Source organism: Electrophorus electricus, chromosome 6 (genome assembly GCF_041902795.1).
Source record: "Electrophorus electricus isolate QZ-2024a chromosome 6, ASM4190279v1, whole genome shotgun sequence".
NCBI classification, from domain to species: domain Eukaryota; kingdom Metazoa; phylum Chordata; class Actinopteri; order Gymnotiformes; family Gymnotidae; genus Electrophorus; species Electrophorus electricus.
This window is the reverse complement of record NC_137502.1, coordinates 21678671-21695206: the sequence shown is the minus strand read 5'-3', so window position 1 is coordinate 21695206 and position 16536 is coordinate 21678671. Positions and strand designations below refer to the sequence as shown.

The following is a 16536-nucleotide window of genomic DNA, read 5'->3' as shown; positions in this document are numbered from 1 at the left end:
GTGTGTATGTGTATATGCAAGTGTGTGTGTGCATTAGTGAATGAGTCAGAAAGTGTGTGTGTGTGTGTGTGTGTGTGTGTGTGTGTATATAGATAATTGCTTGTATAACATTACCTGTAGCTGTGGCTGTCACACAGTGCTTGATAAATACAGGCAGAGAGAGAAGCAGCCTGAGTGTGAAGAGCAATCACCTGTGACATATAATACAATAAACAAACAAAAATAATTTAAAAACAAGAGAGAGTAAGAGATTGGTAGCTTTATCTTCTTTATCTCTCTCTGTCTCTCACACACAAACACACACTCTCTCTTCTGTACTTCATAATCACATAATGTGTGCTTCTGAATGTATGTGTGTGCATGCATGCATGTACTGTTCTTGCTCTGCTAGCCCTCGTCTGCTATAGCAGACAGGGGCAGAGTGCCATCTGCTCTACGTTGTTGAATGTACTGTGTGAATGTGTGTGCATATTTTCTTTCTGAAGGGGCCAAAGATGACACATATGACACAAAGGAAAAGAGCTTTTATTAGAAAGTCTAAAGAGAAAGTGATTTCAAATTGTTTGGTGCAGTAAGCGTTAGCTTAAGTATAAGAGTAATTTCAGCATTATTTAGGTACTGTGCAATGAACCAGTCAACAGAAATACCCCTCAAAGACATTAATACAATAATGTCTACGTAATTTTCACATTTGTGTGAGCGCACTTCTCCCTCACCCTGTCATCCAGTACATCAGGGTGTGGTGGAGACTCCATCTGTACTATAGCATAGAGGATGTCATCGATGTGGTTGCACAGGTGCAGCACAGGGTTGGCTATGACCGTCCTGGTTGGGGCAATACTGGCAGACAGCAGGGGCAGCGTGGTGGGCAGTGGCAGGGGAGACTGTAATTGCTTTACGGTCGTCTCCTAGGGGTCATTATGGAAAACAATATTCTTTACTCCCATTTTATAAAGTGTCCTAAACTACGAACACTACAATACCACACCAGATCAAATACTGCAGTTGTTGTTCTAGTCTAAAAATCAAAACCTGCTTAAAACGACTAAGGCTTAATTTATTTGTCTTTATTTATTCACTACACATTGCTTTTCCCATGAAAGTGTGAACACCAAAGGGGACATGCTGAGTGGTACACAATCGAAAAAACTCGCCCACCTGCGAGGAGTCCTGTGGAGATACAGGATGGTTCATTCTCACCCCACAAACACAGCACATTTCCACCTACACCCGCCCACAACCGCCCACACCCACCCGATGGCTAGTCCTGCAGTATGGCACCTAGATTCGCAGATACAAACAGAGCTGCTTGCCTCCATTCACCCTGACGTCCTCACCTGCTGTGACTCCTGCAGCAGGAAGAGCAGCTCCATCCTGACGGAGGTGACCCCTCCGCCCTTGGCTCCGTGTAGGGTGCAATAACTGAGGAAGACTCGGAGCAGGGCCTGGTTCTTCCTCAGCCAAGCCTTGCGCCTCTCGGCATGCAGCTGTTTTGCCTGCAGTCTGCGTCTCTCCAGCTGGTGGCGTTCATATGTGCCTGTGTCACTCGTATCTTGTGATTCATCTAGATCAAATGAGCCATCTCTCCATTTCTCCAGCTCCACTGCAGGTTCCTTACCTTCCACCTGATCAGGACACACCCACACACAGGTACACACCCACACACACAGATACATACACAATTAGTCACACACAAAAACAAGAAATTGTTTTTTCTGTAACATTGTATTTAACAGTATTCAACAGCATTGTATTCAATGTTACACGTAAAAATAATTTTAATATATAATGAGGTAATAAACAGACAAACTATTCTAAAGGATGCGAGTGTTTTAAAGGCTAAGCAAAGAGGAGCATTATCAGCTTTAACTGGTGTTTTTTTTCCCTGGTGTGAACGCAGAAGGAGCATGTAAAAGGTAGGAGGGCCACCAGCCTTGTAATTGCAGATGCGGTGCATCGCCTCAATCTCCTTCTCCAGCCAACTGTAGAGCTGAAAGCGGAGTTTTCCACCGTCCACCTCATAGCCTGTGGCCAGTGTACGCAGCTCCGTCATCAAGATCTTCAGGCATGCGCGGAACTTCAGCTGCTCTGCGATCACGTCCACCTCTGCCTCACCTGCCAACTCCTCCCTCCACATGCCCGGCTCCACCTCCCCACTCTTTGGCTCTGTCTCTGGCTTCTTCATCGTCAGTCCTTCCCCCTCTTCCTCCTCATCGTCCTTGTCGTCACCCCAATCGAGCTGCAGACCTTCGTCTTCACTCTTCATCATGGGCTGACTCCAATCCAGGTCTGCGACGGTGTCTCCAGTCCCCCAGGCCTGGCTGGACACCGGCGCGGCCCAGCCCAGGTTGGTGTCTCGGCCGGACCTATTCTGCGTCTGCGGCGTACTCCCATTGGCCGGGGATGAGCCCTTGCTGAAGGACGAGGCTTTTTTGGTCACCTTGGGGATCTTGGACAGCACCTCGAGGGCCAGCACAGGGCAGCCCACCTTGAAATGGGCATTGGCCGTGGTGAAGAAGAGCTTGCGCTCGATCAGGTTGATCTCGTCAACACTGCCACGATCTGATGTCAGCCCCACTGTGGCCACAGAGCTGTCGGGCCACGCAAAATGCCTGCGGATGAGGAGTGGGTGCGTGCGCAGGTAGTTGTAGAAGCTGAACACCATGGGGTTGCAAGATTTCACCATCACATCTAAGCAAAATGAAATAAAAGCTACATCAGATAAATGAAGATCACTAAATGAGTGGGAGGTTTGCCAGATTCACAACGTTTCTTGATGTTGTGCCTGTTCCAAATTCAAGGTGCTTGGTAAAAATATAGTCAAGGTCCATCAGCAGAACTTCTGAAGAGTCTGTGAAGACTCAGGGTCACTGATTACACTTCTCTTCCCATGCCAATTCTGGCAGCTGAACCCAGGGTCTGATACTGAGTGTGCACCCCATATCACGGCCTCCTTTGACCTTCAGGTGTAAATCTGTATATCTCACTGTGAGGAACTGAATGGGATTATTCTTAACATAAGCCTATAACTACACATCCCGTAAAGGAAATAATCCCTTAAATTTGCTAAATTTAAATATTCAAAGAAATCAGTAAAGACATTCTGGCTAAAACTATGCTGGTGTATAATCTAAAACTAAACTTTATTTACTATTTTAAACATCTATATTTTTTCTAGAAATTTCATTGTGTAACTAAGAAACCTTACTAAGAAACAGCATGGGATTTTCACACTTGGTGCTTATACCATTTAATAAAGCCCAGATAAAGCCCGGAATAATAAAGCTCTGATACCGATCCGATTAATAATAATAATAAAAAAAAAGCTGTCTCTTTCCATGGTGTCCAACATACTTCCAAACTGGCTCTCATTTTCAGGAGTTCAAACTGATTAGAGATATCCTGGCAGAGGGTCCACAGCACTGCGCTTGGAATGTTCAATGGTCTGCTTTCCTGAACATTACTGCAGCAAACAGGTTATCCAGTTCTTTCATTGACCCTTATGCTTGGATTATTTTTGCTGCATAATATAGACCATAATATGGACCAAATATCTAGATATTGTTATGGTGAGAATGTCTTGCAATATATTCAAACACAATGTTTCCCACACATTGATTTATTTGTGGCAGCCACAATGTTAACACTGACTGCCACATACTTTGCCACATTCCCTTCATCTCCCTCTCTCCCTTTCCCTCCCCCTCTTCTCTTCTCTCTCACCCCCCCCCCCCCACTCTCTCGAAACACACACGCCTCTCTTCTCTGTGTGCACTGTATCAAAACATGATCAATGCGCAGCAGGAATCAATGTAATTTGCGCAGAGAAAACGCAAGTGAAATCGTTTCCACAAATGGTTATCATGAATGCAACTGCTTAAACTTGTCCAACACTGATGCATTCATCTGAACTCTGATAAGTCCGTCTATATTCTTAAAGGGGACCTATTAGGCTTTCCTGGTTTTCCTTATTGTAGTACATAGCTTTTGTGCATGTAAATGGTCTGCAAATGTACAAAGCCCAAAGTACCTGCCAGAAGAAACAACTTTTGTCAGTTACCTGAAATACCTTGTTGAAATTTCAGCCATTTTCATCATTACAAGATGAGGTAATCTTGTAACACTTTCCATACTGCACTCCTACCGGGATGCCTGGCACGCTCGCACACAACGCAAAGCAAACATTGGATTCTGGGAAGAGTTTTTTCAGTTTTGTAGCCATGTCAAGAACATACTGAGTTATGCATTGTTATGGGAAATCTCCTTTGTATGCTCTGCCAAAAGGTAAAAACACAAATTCGCCAGTGGTTGAAAGTCATTTTTACTACTGTTCTCTCCAGTGTTCCTGTTATTATACTTTGTGCCTGGCACTTCAGGGAGGAAGTGCATACACAGTTTGATGCTGGATTTTCCCCATCTCTTACTCCTGAAGGATGGGGTATGTCCAACTTCGTGTTGCCCAATGGAAGGTTCAGGTTCACAACTTACAAATATGCATTATTATTTGTGGATTTGTGATGCTTAAGCAAAACAAAGTAGCTACTACGAGTATGGAGTTGTTGGCTGTAGCTAAGATGTAGACCCAGTGTAGACTTCTCAGTTAATGTTGCTAACTTGAAAACTATTGTGTTATAATGGTTTGGCTAATCAACTGCAGGCCCACCTTTGCTGAAACTTGTATGTAAACATGCCAATGTTTTTTCTATCACTAGACATCAGTGTTCAAGTGTGGAAGTAGATTTATGATTAGAAGTATTGTTACCATCACTGTTGCAGGACTGTAAACAACTGAGAAACCACGAGACGCTGTATTGATTTTAAGGCAAAGTACACCTTGAAAATAAATTGAGCATAAAAAGGAACACAAAAAAGAGTTTGCCTACAGAAATGCAAATCATCAACTTTGGATAATTTTTATCACTGATAAACCTAACAAACAATTTGGCATAATCTTTGGGCAGGGGCAGAATGTATAGGGACAGAATCGTTCTGGTGGTTGTCCAATCAGACAAGCTGACCAATGGGGGAGCTGACCAATCAGAGCAAACTGGGCTCAACAAATTTGGGAGCTTATAGACACAGGAGCTGTAACAGAGTGTGTCAGACAGAGGGTGTACAGATGTAAAGTATGTAAATCTAGCATGTAAATCCATTCTAGTAGACCCCCAAAATAAAACTCTGAAAATGAGTAATGCTGTCAATCACGGAGACCCAACTCTCCAAAAACATTATTAGCAAGCATGTTAGGAACATAGCTAGCTAGCCTAACTTATTTATTATAGTAAGGAAGTTACATCTGGCGGTGCTTGGCCCACCCCTTCCCCCCCCCATCCTGTCAGTAAGCACCACAGCTCCACCCCTCCCTACCGGACCACTACCTCCACCAACTAAATAAAATTCTATGGAAAACACTGTATCAGTATCGCAAATACTGGACATCAGATAACATGAACCCATATACTGACCGGCTCTAGTGCTCACCTGGGTTCTCGTCATCCTCTTTGGGAGTCTGCTCCAGCAGCGTGTCCAGGGCCTGGGTGTAGTCTTTCATGATCCAGAAGGCGATGCTCCTCAGGAATGGATCTGGGTGCAGCCTGGTGCAGGAGAAGCCCTGTCCGTCTCTGTTGCAGCCCAGGACCTTCTCGTACAGGATTCCCTGGCAGGTGGATGAGCTCTCGAAGTCGGCCTCGTACAGGCGGGCCACAATCATGGCCAGCTGAATGTCCTCCATTTTCTCCAAACACACCTGAACACAAGATATGACATGCTTAAGGTATATTTAATATAATCTCAACTCCTCCCCTCTGGCCAGTGCTTTAGCCAAACCACAGTCAAAACTATTTTTTCCTCATGCTATCACACTTACGAACAATTATCGCACATTAGCACTGCTGATCTACCTCTCACACTTTTATTCTCTTATATTCTGATCACGTTGATACCTCCAATGTGGCTATACCCTGAACTTTCTTCTTATAAATGATTGTATGTACGTGTTCTCTTTATTTGTATTCTTTAAATGATTTCATTTTCAATCTCTGTAAAGCACTTTATAAACTATGTTTGTTATTATTATTATTACAAAGGGTGGGGTGTAGAATTCAGGTATGGGTATCAGGTATCTTTTACTGCCATGTAAAAGCTCTATTATCAGTTACAGTATACTGTGATATGTGTAACTTGCTCAGCAAAGCCTGAATCTGATTCTCTGTGATGCTGCACTTTTTGAACTGTTACACATTCTAAACACAACATGAGATGTTGCTCATTGAGTTATGGCATTGATGAGCTAAATTGAATTGATTTGCAGTCAATATCAGGACTATGAGCAGTGTAATCTAGGCAGGCCTGGGTGAATACTGGAGCCTTAAGCACATCATGTAAGCCTATAATTTAATAGAGCAGAAGGTGTACGTGCTTTCATATGCACAGCTGACCTTAACTCCCACTGAGGACAGCCCAGCCAAGCCGACTGTGTGCATGCGTGTGCGTGCGTGTGTGTGTGTGCGTGGGGAGGTGGGGGTGGGGTTGGGGTTTCTATGCTACAGTGCTGGCCCTATCAGTGTGTTTTGACTAAATGCGACTGTATATCTAGCCCAAGGTAAATGAAAGGACTCATAATTGTAGTAAGAGGAGTTTATCTACTGGTTAAGACACAGGCAGGACAGGCCAGGGCTATGTAGACGGACCTCATAAGACAAAGACACCCCCCTTGTCTCACACACACACACACACACACACACACACACACACACACCTTCCCCCCCCAACGCCCCCACATACCCATGTCCACACTCAAAGACACTAAGCGCTAAAATCTGAAATCCTTGAGATCATGACTACTGGACATGGAACATGAGAATTTCAGTGTGGTTTTGGCAGGCTTGGCTGTAGCTACAGTCTTGGAGGCTCCGTGCTGCATCTTCACCCAGCTGCCAGATGCAGGAGGGAGCTCGGACACACCTCGATGGCATCTTTGAGTGAGCCAGCGAGCAGGAAGAAGGCTGCTGACTGTTCGAAGCGCTGTTTCCCCAGCAGCGAGAAGGCATTCTTCAGTGCCGCCTTCCTCCAGCGGTCCTCGCTGAAGTTATGGCTGAAAAACTGGGTCATCTTCTCATCGTGCTGAGACCTGCACAAACAAACCAACAAATGAGAACGTGTGTCCTTTTGGTCTCAAAAATGTAGAAGTTGAAATATTTTTTCTAGCACAAGCACAATACAACACAACAAATTACAGAGATACAAAAACATTAACGTATTGCTTTGCAGTGCAAGACCTTCAGGACCAAAGCATGTGGTAAGAAGACATTAGGGGACAAGTGCAGGAGCACCTGAAAAGACCCCAGAGCACAGCCTTCTTCTTCATGGCCAAATAAAACAGAGCCGCATCCAGAGGATCATTATTCCGCTGGAATGCAGCTTTGGCCACCTGCCCATGGAGAGAGAGAGAGAGAACTTGATTGATGCATCATTATCAAATACAAATATCTGCAGTGGAATATAAATTTGGGATGGACAGAAAATAATTTTATAAATCCAGTACACAGCAGGTAAAATATCACCACCTTCTCCACCATCCGCCTGAGTGTGTTGATGTTTCGGATCCACCATCCAACGCCAACAGCACGGAGCTCAGACCACTGTGGGTCTCCTCTCTGCATGGCTGGGATCATGTTCAGCATCTCCTCCTCAGCTTCCGAATGGAACGCCCACGCAAAGTGACATGTAGAGACACCTGAAGAGTTGACCGGAAACACACATGCACACATGCATATACACTCCAGATGAGTAAAATGTTATTGTTGAGCTGCGCACAGCACACTGATTTGCTCAGGCCCTCCTTGCTCCCCACCCAATAACCCCCCCCCCCCCACACTTACACACACACACACACAGAACAAGTGTGGCAGTAATGGGGTGATGGGGCAGTGAGAGGCTGGGAGTGTGAGGGTGGGAGAGAGTAGGAGAGTGTAGAAGTGAGAGGGTGAGGATGTTACCTTGATGCAGTAGCTGGATCCTATAGAGAGGGGGCAGAGAGGTAAGCAGACAGGTGTGCAATCGCATTGCTAGCAGGTACCGCAGACCACACTCATCAAGAGCCTCCCCACCTGCAGAACACACACACACACACACACACACACACACACACACACACACACACACACGACAGAACAGACAGCAAACTAAACACCCATTGCTTCAGATTTGTTATGCTTTTTGCCCTTCAAATCAGATGCGTGCACACACATGAAGCAGCTTATCTAGTCACTATACTCACAGTACAGCCCTGAAAGACTCAGGAGAAACTCAAGAAACACACACAGGAGTCTCACGGGAAGAGGAAGCGATTGCAGAAAGAAGACTGATGTCCAGACCAAGCTTCAGAGAGCAGTGTGTTCATTAACCGATATAAGGCCGATATTAAACTGTACAGCAATGCAATACAGTTAAGAAATAAGAATGGCCTATAAAATGCAGCAAATTAATCAGTCTATTTACATACCAAACTGTTTCTGACATTGACCAGTAAGAAGAGATGAGCGAGAATATATTAAAAATATATAAAATATTCCTAGAGAGAACTTTTATCTTTTTTCTTTTGTACACACCACTATGAAAAGACTCAACATTGACCCATCCCATGCAACTAAAAATATGTAGCCTATTGCGCTTTACATATTTAGTCAATTATACATACAAATATTTCTCCTGAACACATTACCAGTTGGGATCCAACAATAGCCTATTTGACACTATTTTTAAAGTGCTAGTGGTTATGTTCACAGCAGTTAAGCAATTACAATTATGCAATGTTAAACACCAAAAGCCTGACAACCTTGTCATAAGTGACAAGCAAAACAGAACAGCGAAAGCAGCGGGATTGGAAATAAAGCCTCATAGAAAACCCAACTTTACCTAAGCTTAGCAAAAGTAAGCTAAAAAAATAAAAATAAACACTATTTTACAAGACATTCCCAGTGTAAGATGTTATGCATAGAAACTAGAAAACTCATTTTGACAAGTAAACCCAAGGATGGTAGCATTCATACTCCAACCATTAAATAACATGTAAACACTACTAAGTATCTACTAGGTATCGACTAGACAGGCCTAAAACCACATGAAATGTCTGTTTTAATCAGGACTGTGTTTGGGCATTGTCTGCGAGTGGCAGACGCCAGCCAATGCAGATATCCCAAAAAAGCCAAATACTGGCCTGACATACCGGCCTTCCGATGTTTCAAACACCTAGCAAAGGGTATAGAGGCATATGTGGAGAGGGTCTCGGGGCTTCTAGTCATCAGTCACTGTTGCTGTTGGGCAACTTTCAAATCTTCGTTCAAGTGTGCTTTTGCATATTTCAAGAAATTTTGCATCACGCGAGCAGAAATGCACATGCTCACCGTCCCTGAACCTCTCTAGCCTGCTTACTTTGGATCTGGAACGTTCTGCTCTGCTGTTTACCTCTGCTAAAAGACTAAATAAACACAATCTGAGCTCCCCTGCTATAGGTAGAAGTGGAAAATGTGATAAAGGCATGTTTTGTTTAATTAGTCTAGTGGCAATAGTACCATGTCTAGCATAAACAATGCAGTCAGATAACCATTGTCATATTTGGGCATTAAGGCCATTTAAGATGATACTCAAATCACAATGAGGAACATGAAGAGTCACATACAGAGGAATCGAAAGAGAAACAGAGACATGATAATAAAGAGCAAGAAAGAGAGGATGATTATACTACAACAAAAAACTATTTCAGAGTATCTATCCTATGGGTATATCCTACCTGATATATTAAAGCACATGATCCCTTGATGTGACATGCCTGGCTTATATTACTTTGACATATTTGCATGTACATGCAACCAAACCATCCAGACCGCTCGCCTGGACTGTGGAGTTGTTAGCATGCTCGCAGCATACGCCCATTGCGACTTGTTTCCATACTGCAGTTTTCAGCAATGTCTATATCAATACCAATGCTGCAATGGTTTACACCACATGTGCAGCCCTAGGCACTGAGACCTGCTTTTAGTGGTACCTCACACTAGCTTGCAATAAACTGTCAAATTGTGTGTACTGGATTCATGGATCTTGGATCAGATCCAGTTGAAGGAGGGGACACCCACCTGTGTACTGCTTACCAGTGGCTCCTCGCACCTCTGCGCTGGTGGTTGCCACGGTATCAGCGAGTGCCACAAGGAACATCTGCTCGAGGCGGGTGAGTCCAGGCAGGCTGGAGTGCATCAGGTGGGAGGAAAGGACCTGTGCATGCTCTGGGCCGAAGTAAGTAGGACCGTACTGCGAGAGGTTGACCACACGCGTCTTCTTCTCTGGCTTCTCCGACGCAAAACTCATGAAGTCATCCGTGGTGACAGTGGGCACCTGGAATAGGTCAGCGTACTGATCGTCCGTGGACTTCTGCGCCTCCTGCTCCTGGCCTTTGACTCCTTTCCCCACCTCTTCTGCCGCCTTGTAGGAGGTGTCCAGGTCGGCGGAGAGCAGGGCATAGAGTGGGAGCGGTGGTACGGAGTTGATCTCGGTGTAGTCACGGCCGCCATCACGTCCAGCAACAACGATGTCCTTCGCGGTGCTCCCCGTCACACTGATGGTGCGCGATAGGTGCCTCCGAGTGCCCCCCTCGCCTGCCTCCACATCACGGACCACAGCAACCTCCCCGGCGATGCACTTGACCAGATGCGATAGGATGGCCTTCGCCCACCGCACCTTGCCCAGGTCCATTAGCTCCAGCAGCTGGGTGGGATGGTACTGCGGGAGGGTGGGCGAGAGTGAGTGCGCCGCCTCGAACAGCCCGCCGTCTTGGATCACCGCCGGCACACGAAATACGTCGTCCATGCCGGCACTGCTGTCAAACACGCTCTTGGATCGCCCACGTGCCTCGGCTGACACAGAGGCGGCGCGTACAGCCAGACCTTCGTCGGGAGAGCCGGGACCGCCGGCATCGATGTCACTAGGCTTTTTATCCTGGTACCACTGAGCATAAACGTGCATCTCGCAGTCCATGCCTACCACAAGGATTCCATCCCGCACCCAGGAGAGAGACACTGGCAGGGACGGGGTCCCGTCTACTGAGGAGACCAAGTCCACCGCCCGCAACAAGACCCACCGTGACCGCACACCTTGTTTTACACTGCCCCCCAGTGGCAGTGTGATGACTGCCATGCCATCCTTACCGCTGGTCTGCTCAGAGACGATGCCCGAGACGCGCCCGTACATGAGGATGTTAGAACCCACCCCCACAGTCAGGATGTGTGACCCATCCTCCTTGGAGAGCCAGTCCAGGTGCACAAAATGCTTGATGTTGGGGCTGTCCTTGTTTACAAACAGGTCAGACTTGCTGTACACCACCAGGTTGCTGTCCACACTTACTCTGGGGTCCAGGGTATTTACAGGCTTGCTGAAGTCATCCAGGTGGATGATCTGCTCCAGAACCCACTCAGACCCACCTGTTGACTCACATTCATAGATAGACACATGCATGGAGAAGTCTCGGGAGGCTCCGCCCTCATCGCTGAGCACCAGCTGCTTGAACGCCACGGCAAGGCGACCCGTGTAGGAGCAGCTGACGGCGATGGGACGCCCGGAAACGGTTAGAGAGCTGTTGTTGTCCTCCTCGTCGTTAAGGAGGCACCATGGCTCCCAGTGGTACAAGCGCGACTCTTCTGTGCCTGCCACTGCAGACTGGTCCATCTCCACAGCGCACCTCCAGAACCGAACGCGCCCATCTGAACAGGTGGTGACAATCAGGTATGGTGCCAGGCAGACTGGGTAGATGGAGGAGGAACTCAGATGACCTGTGTGGCAGAAAAAAAACAGAAGCAAAACTGCATCACAGAATTTCACCATCTGACAGGTCATACCGCTTTGCAAAATATTTGTGATAGGCCAAGGGCACATCTGTCTTTTCACTGTGATTGTGACAGCCTTCAACCACCATTTTCTGTCTCTCCCATGTGCCCTGCAAGAGTGTTGCCTGTACCTGCAGAAGGTGTAGCGCGGATGACTTCCACATCTGGGGGTAGATCCAGTCTATGGCTGTAGACAAGTTTGGAGCTGAGGATCAGTTTACTGGCAGACTGCAGATTAGCCGAGGAAGAGGAACGAGGAAGAGGGCTCTGACCCGGAGTCGTGTCTGGAGATGAGTCCAGATTACTGAGTGCATTTGGAACAGTCAGCTGGTTCTGAAAGAACTGTTCCTGTGTTGGTTCCTCTACCGAAATACAGAGAGAACACAATATAACCTATAGGGCCATACTCTCTATATTATATTTAAACATAAATATACGTTTTATAGCAGGAATGGACACATGAATGAGAATAATAAAAATAGAATGATTTCAGACATGCAATAGCCATTGTTAACACACTTCAGACTAAACTAAACCATCAGACACACTCTGCCACTAAACTAATTGAACCTGTCAGTCATTAATATGTTCTGACCACACACACACAGAATGTGACATTAAACATGTGACATTAAACTGAAGTGTCATTACCACACTACAACATTAAAGAACTACACTTCTGATAGTAAGTCAAATAACCATCTTTAAAACACTTTACAAAACCACAGTAAATTAACCATCATTAACTAATAATTCTATAGTAAGAGAAATGCTCATAAATAATGCGAATAACCAGAATGAATGAGTGATGCTTTTGATCAGGTCTCTGAATATTAACGAGAGACAGCCAAGCTGGCTGAGGAGCTTAGACATGGCACTGGCTCCATCTTTACCTCTCATACCATTAACTAGGGGGGTAAAAATCACATTCATCCTTCAGAACAGCTCCACAGGGGAGCAGAAAACTGAGCTTACATTTTTCAGCTTTGACTGAGAAAAAAAAGAAACTTCACTGTGTTTGTAGTTGAAGCCCTCCGATGTGTAAAATGACACTACATTTTAATTTGAAAACAAAACAAAATCTGGGTTTTGGGTGTGTGGCACTCATGCAGTGTTACTAAGGCAACTGAGCACATGGTCCACTCACCCACATATGCCTGCACTGACTTCAGATGCAGATGCCACATCTGTAGCACCGAGTTGCGATTCTTATTCTTTTCAATCACAACCAGGAAAAACTTCTCAGAGAACGGAGGAGGGCGATACTCTGTCAGGCAGAAACATCAGTGAGGAGAGGAGAGGAAAGGAGAAAAGTGACGTGAAAAGGGAAGAGAGAAAAAGGAAGAGAAAAGAGAAGGTGTACCTCCAGCAGAAGGGGAGACAGAGGCATACATGTCGGCGCGGTCATCTTGAGGTTTGTATCCTAAAATGAAATCCTCCTGGAAGACATGGAGCAGCTGCGTTGCTGAACCACACTAGAAAAAGGGAAAAGACACAGAGCCTTCAATGTACACCAGGTTAATTGATCTATCCATCCATCCACACCCACACCCCCACACCGCACATTTGCTTTTAACACCACAACAGCAATACTGCAGACAGCCTTAGCTTTTCTGGCATGGATTCCACAAGGTGTTGAAAACATTAATTTAAGAGGCTGATATGATGAGATCACATAATTCTGCAGTTTTTTCAGCAGCACATTCATGCGGTGAATGTCTTGTTTTACCACATCATAAAAGGTGCTCTACTGGATTCTGATCTGTTGGCTGGGAAAAGTCCCCAAAACAAAATGAACTTATTATGGTCATGTACTATGGTCACCGACTTGCACTCTGACATTATCATGCTGGAAATAGTTATTATGAGATGGTAAATTGTGGCCATAAATGCACATTGCCAGAAAAAATACAATAAACAAACAAAAAAAAAATGCCATGGCCTATAACTGGTGCTCCATTACACCACCACCAGCCTACAATGATGACACAAGGCAGGCTGGATCCTTGGATTCCTGCTGTTTGGATTCCAAACTCTGATCCAACCACCTGCATGCTGCAGTAAAAGTGAGATTCATTAGAACACACAATATTTTTCCAGTCTTCCGCTGTCCAGTTTTGCTGCATGTGTCCACTGTAGTCTTAGATTCCTATTCTTTCTGACCTGAGTGGTTCCGGATGTAGTGAAGAGATACTACAACTTATTCTCTGATACTTTGATCTTGTCAGAGTGGGCTTCCTCTCACTCATGGTCCACAGACAGGAACTCGGGAAATCTCGCAACAAAGCCAGAAAACAGCCTAGCTGATGGCTTGTCACACTGGCTGACCATCTGACCTTCTCCCCTCTTCTTTCAAGACTTCATATGTGTCATTAATCCACAGATTAAGAAAGCAGTAACCCTCCAACAGTCCCAAGGAACCATGACCCCAAGTTCCATCAGACTCAAAACTTAGAAAGACAACCACTTGGAGTTAGACCCCTAGTCTTTGAGTTACCAGCAACTTCACTGTCACGTTACTTAAACAACAACTTAAACATCCCTTTTCTTTTTATTTTTATTTAGTCAGTCATGTTTGGTCCAACAAGAATCTCATTTAAATTAATTTTGGTTACATGGTATGATACTTTTATTTTACTATAGTGATTTAGTGAACTCAATACATCTAATGCATGTTGTCATATCTTTGTTTATTCAATAAAAATACCCTTAATTGTAAAGCTTGTGAGTGAAGATTGATATTCTTATTTCTTGTCAACCAAAAATTATCACGTTGTCAAACTTACAACTTAAGACTGAATTAATAATCATTGATAAAGTAATTACAATTTATTAACTTCTGCCAATCAGGGTGTTGCCCCAATTAATGTTAGCAATTCTGACTGACAAGTTAAAGTGATAATATCGCTACACTGATGTGATCTACTACTGCTGAAGCCTGTCTGCCTCAAGGTTTGATGTTGTACATGGTTAAGTTTTCATAGCCTTCCTGTCAGCTCAAATCAGGCTGGTCTTTCTCCTCTGATCTTTCTCATAAACATGGTGTTTCTGCCTACAGAACTGCCACTCATTGTCAATTTGTGTAAACTCCAGAAATTGTTGTGCACGAAAATCCCCAAATCCTTGAAATTCTGAAATACTCAAACCCGTCCTGGCAGCAACCATCATACAAACTATCAGATCCTTTTTTATGTAATTTCCCCTGATGTATGACATCATCTGGAGTGCTTGAAGAGTAATGCTTTTATGCACTCTGCTGCTGCTAAATTTGTCCCTGCTTCTTCTTTTGAAATTCACTTATTCTTGTTATCTATATCCAAGTGATCTCCCAGAGTTTGAGTATTGTGGATGCTGAGGTTCTGTTCTGTTAATCTGAACCTCTTATTTGTACTTCACTGCATTTGAAACTTTTGTCATGCTAAAAGATTTTTTGTAAGTCAAACATTGAGGAGAGATTAGGAAACCAAACTTATGCACTTTCACCCTACAAAATATCAATCATTTATTAGAAAAACACTCACAGAGATTATCTTTAATCTGATTAAAGTTAATCTGCTTTTTAGTTAGTCTTGTTATTTATTTTTGTGTTATGTAGTGGTTTATAAGCAAATTAACAATAACTGTCAACATAATAGTCAAGAAATGCATTTAAAACACTCACGCAGACCTACACAATGACAAATGCATACACTCACAAGCAGCCACACGCATATACACAGTTCTTACCTGGTTAGTGATTGCATCCAGTTCAATGATGCAGCCGGGCCGAGCAGTGGACTGCTGACTGACAATGTTGAACACCTCACCCACCAACTTCTGTACATGAACACACACTTAGAGACTTTCACACTCTACACTTTCACACTCTATACTTGATGATAGAGATTCACCAATCCTACTTTTTCCCTCTTTTGATTTTCCTTTTCTGATTTTTATACATGAACACTGGCCCCCTTTGACTTCCTCACTTCATCATCCAATATGCCTCACTGTACAGTACTGTTTGGGATCACTCATGTATATGTAACATGAGCTTGTAAGTACACTGAATGAAGTGCATGCAACCAGATAATTTAACATCAAATACAGCAATGATAATTTAATTCTGATGCAAGCCTTTCAGTACACACAATGCACCAATAAAACAGTGGTGCCACATTTTACAAAGACTATGAAAACTAAAAGCTATCTTAACAGCTTGTTACTATGCAGTTGTAATTTAACAGTGCAACATGCCATTGTTTAGGTTTGAAGGTATGTCATAATGATGTTAGTAGCTGTGGACCTGTGAAACACTTACAGAGGTCTCGGGGTCAGACAGTTCATCTAGCAGCTTCCTGGCGTCCACGACGGCCTGGTATAACCGCAAGTTCAGCCCGTCTGATGCCACAAAACAGGCACTCGCCGAGTTACAGTATGTCCCTTGAAGTCAGAGAGCGAGGGAATGATAGAGGCAGAGATAGAGACAGAGAGAGAGAGAGAGAGAGAAAAAGGATAAAAATGTTATATGAAAGGAACTTATAGTAACAATGATAAACAAGCCATCTGAAAACAGACTCACAATGAAGCCATTACAGTGAGGCCTTTATATACAATGCAAATGCCACCTAGCTAGTACCAATAGTAAAGAGCCTATTGCAAGCACTCTAGAGATGCTTCACCA

At 44.4% G+C, this 16536-nt stretch overlaps 1 protein-coding gene across 13 annotated transcripts in view; it reads right to left on the bottom strand.

The window, feature by feature from the left end:
* The window catches only part of dmxl2 (Dmx-like 2), a 56961-nt gene that overhangs the window by 23098 nt on the left and 17327 nt on the right, over window positions 1-16536 (bottom strand). For all 13 annotated transcript variants that reach the window (XM_081715938.1, XM_081715941.1, XM_081715939.1 and 10 more), the window contains exons 13-27: window positions 16174-16295; window positions 15600-15689; window positions 13237-13348; window positions 13021-13140; window positions 12005-12235; window positions 10134-11819; window positions 7998-8108; window positions 7566-7735; window positions 7332-7429; window positions 6964-7129; window positions 5482-5746; window positions 1934-2691; window positions 1338-1625; window positions 717-908; window positions 115-191 (exon numbers count right to left, since the gene is read on the bottom strand). In XM_081715938.1, coding sequence (XP_081572064.1) covers window positions 115-191; window positions 717-908; window positions 1338-1625; window positions 1934-2691; window positions 5482-5746; window positions 6964-7129; window positions 7332-7429; window positions 7566-7735; window positions 7998-8108; window positions 10134-11819; window positions 12005-12235; window positions 13021-13140; window positions 13237-13348; window positions 15600-15689; window positions 16174-16295 — 4486 coding nt within the window. The remainder of the gene's footprint in view (window positions 1-114; window positions 192-716; window positions 909-1337; window positions 1626-1933; window positions 2692-5481; window positions 5747-6963; window positions 7130-7331; window positions 7430-7565; window positions 7736-7997; window positions 8109-10133; window positions 11820-12004; window positions 12236-13020; window positions 13141-13236; window positions 13349-15599; window positions 15690-16173; window positions 16296-16536) is intronic.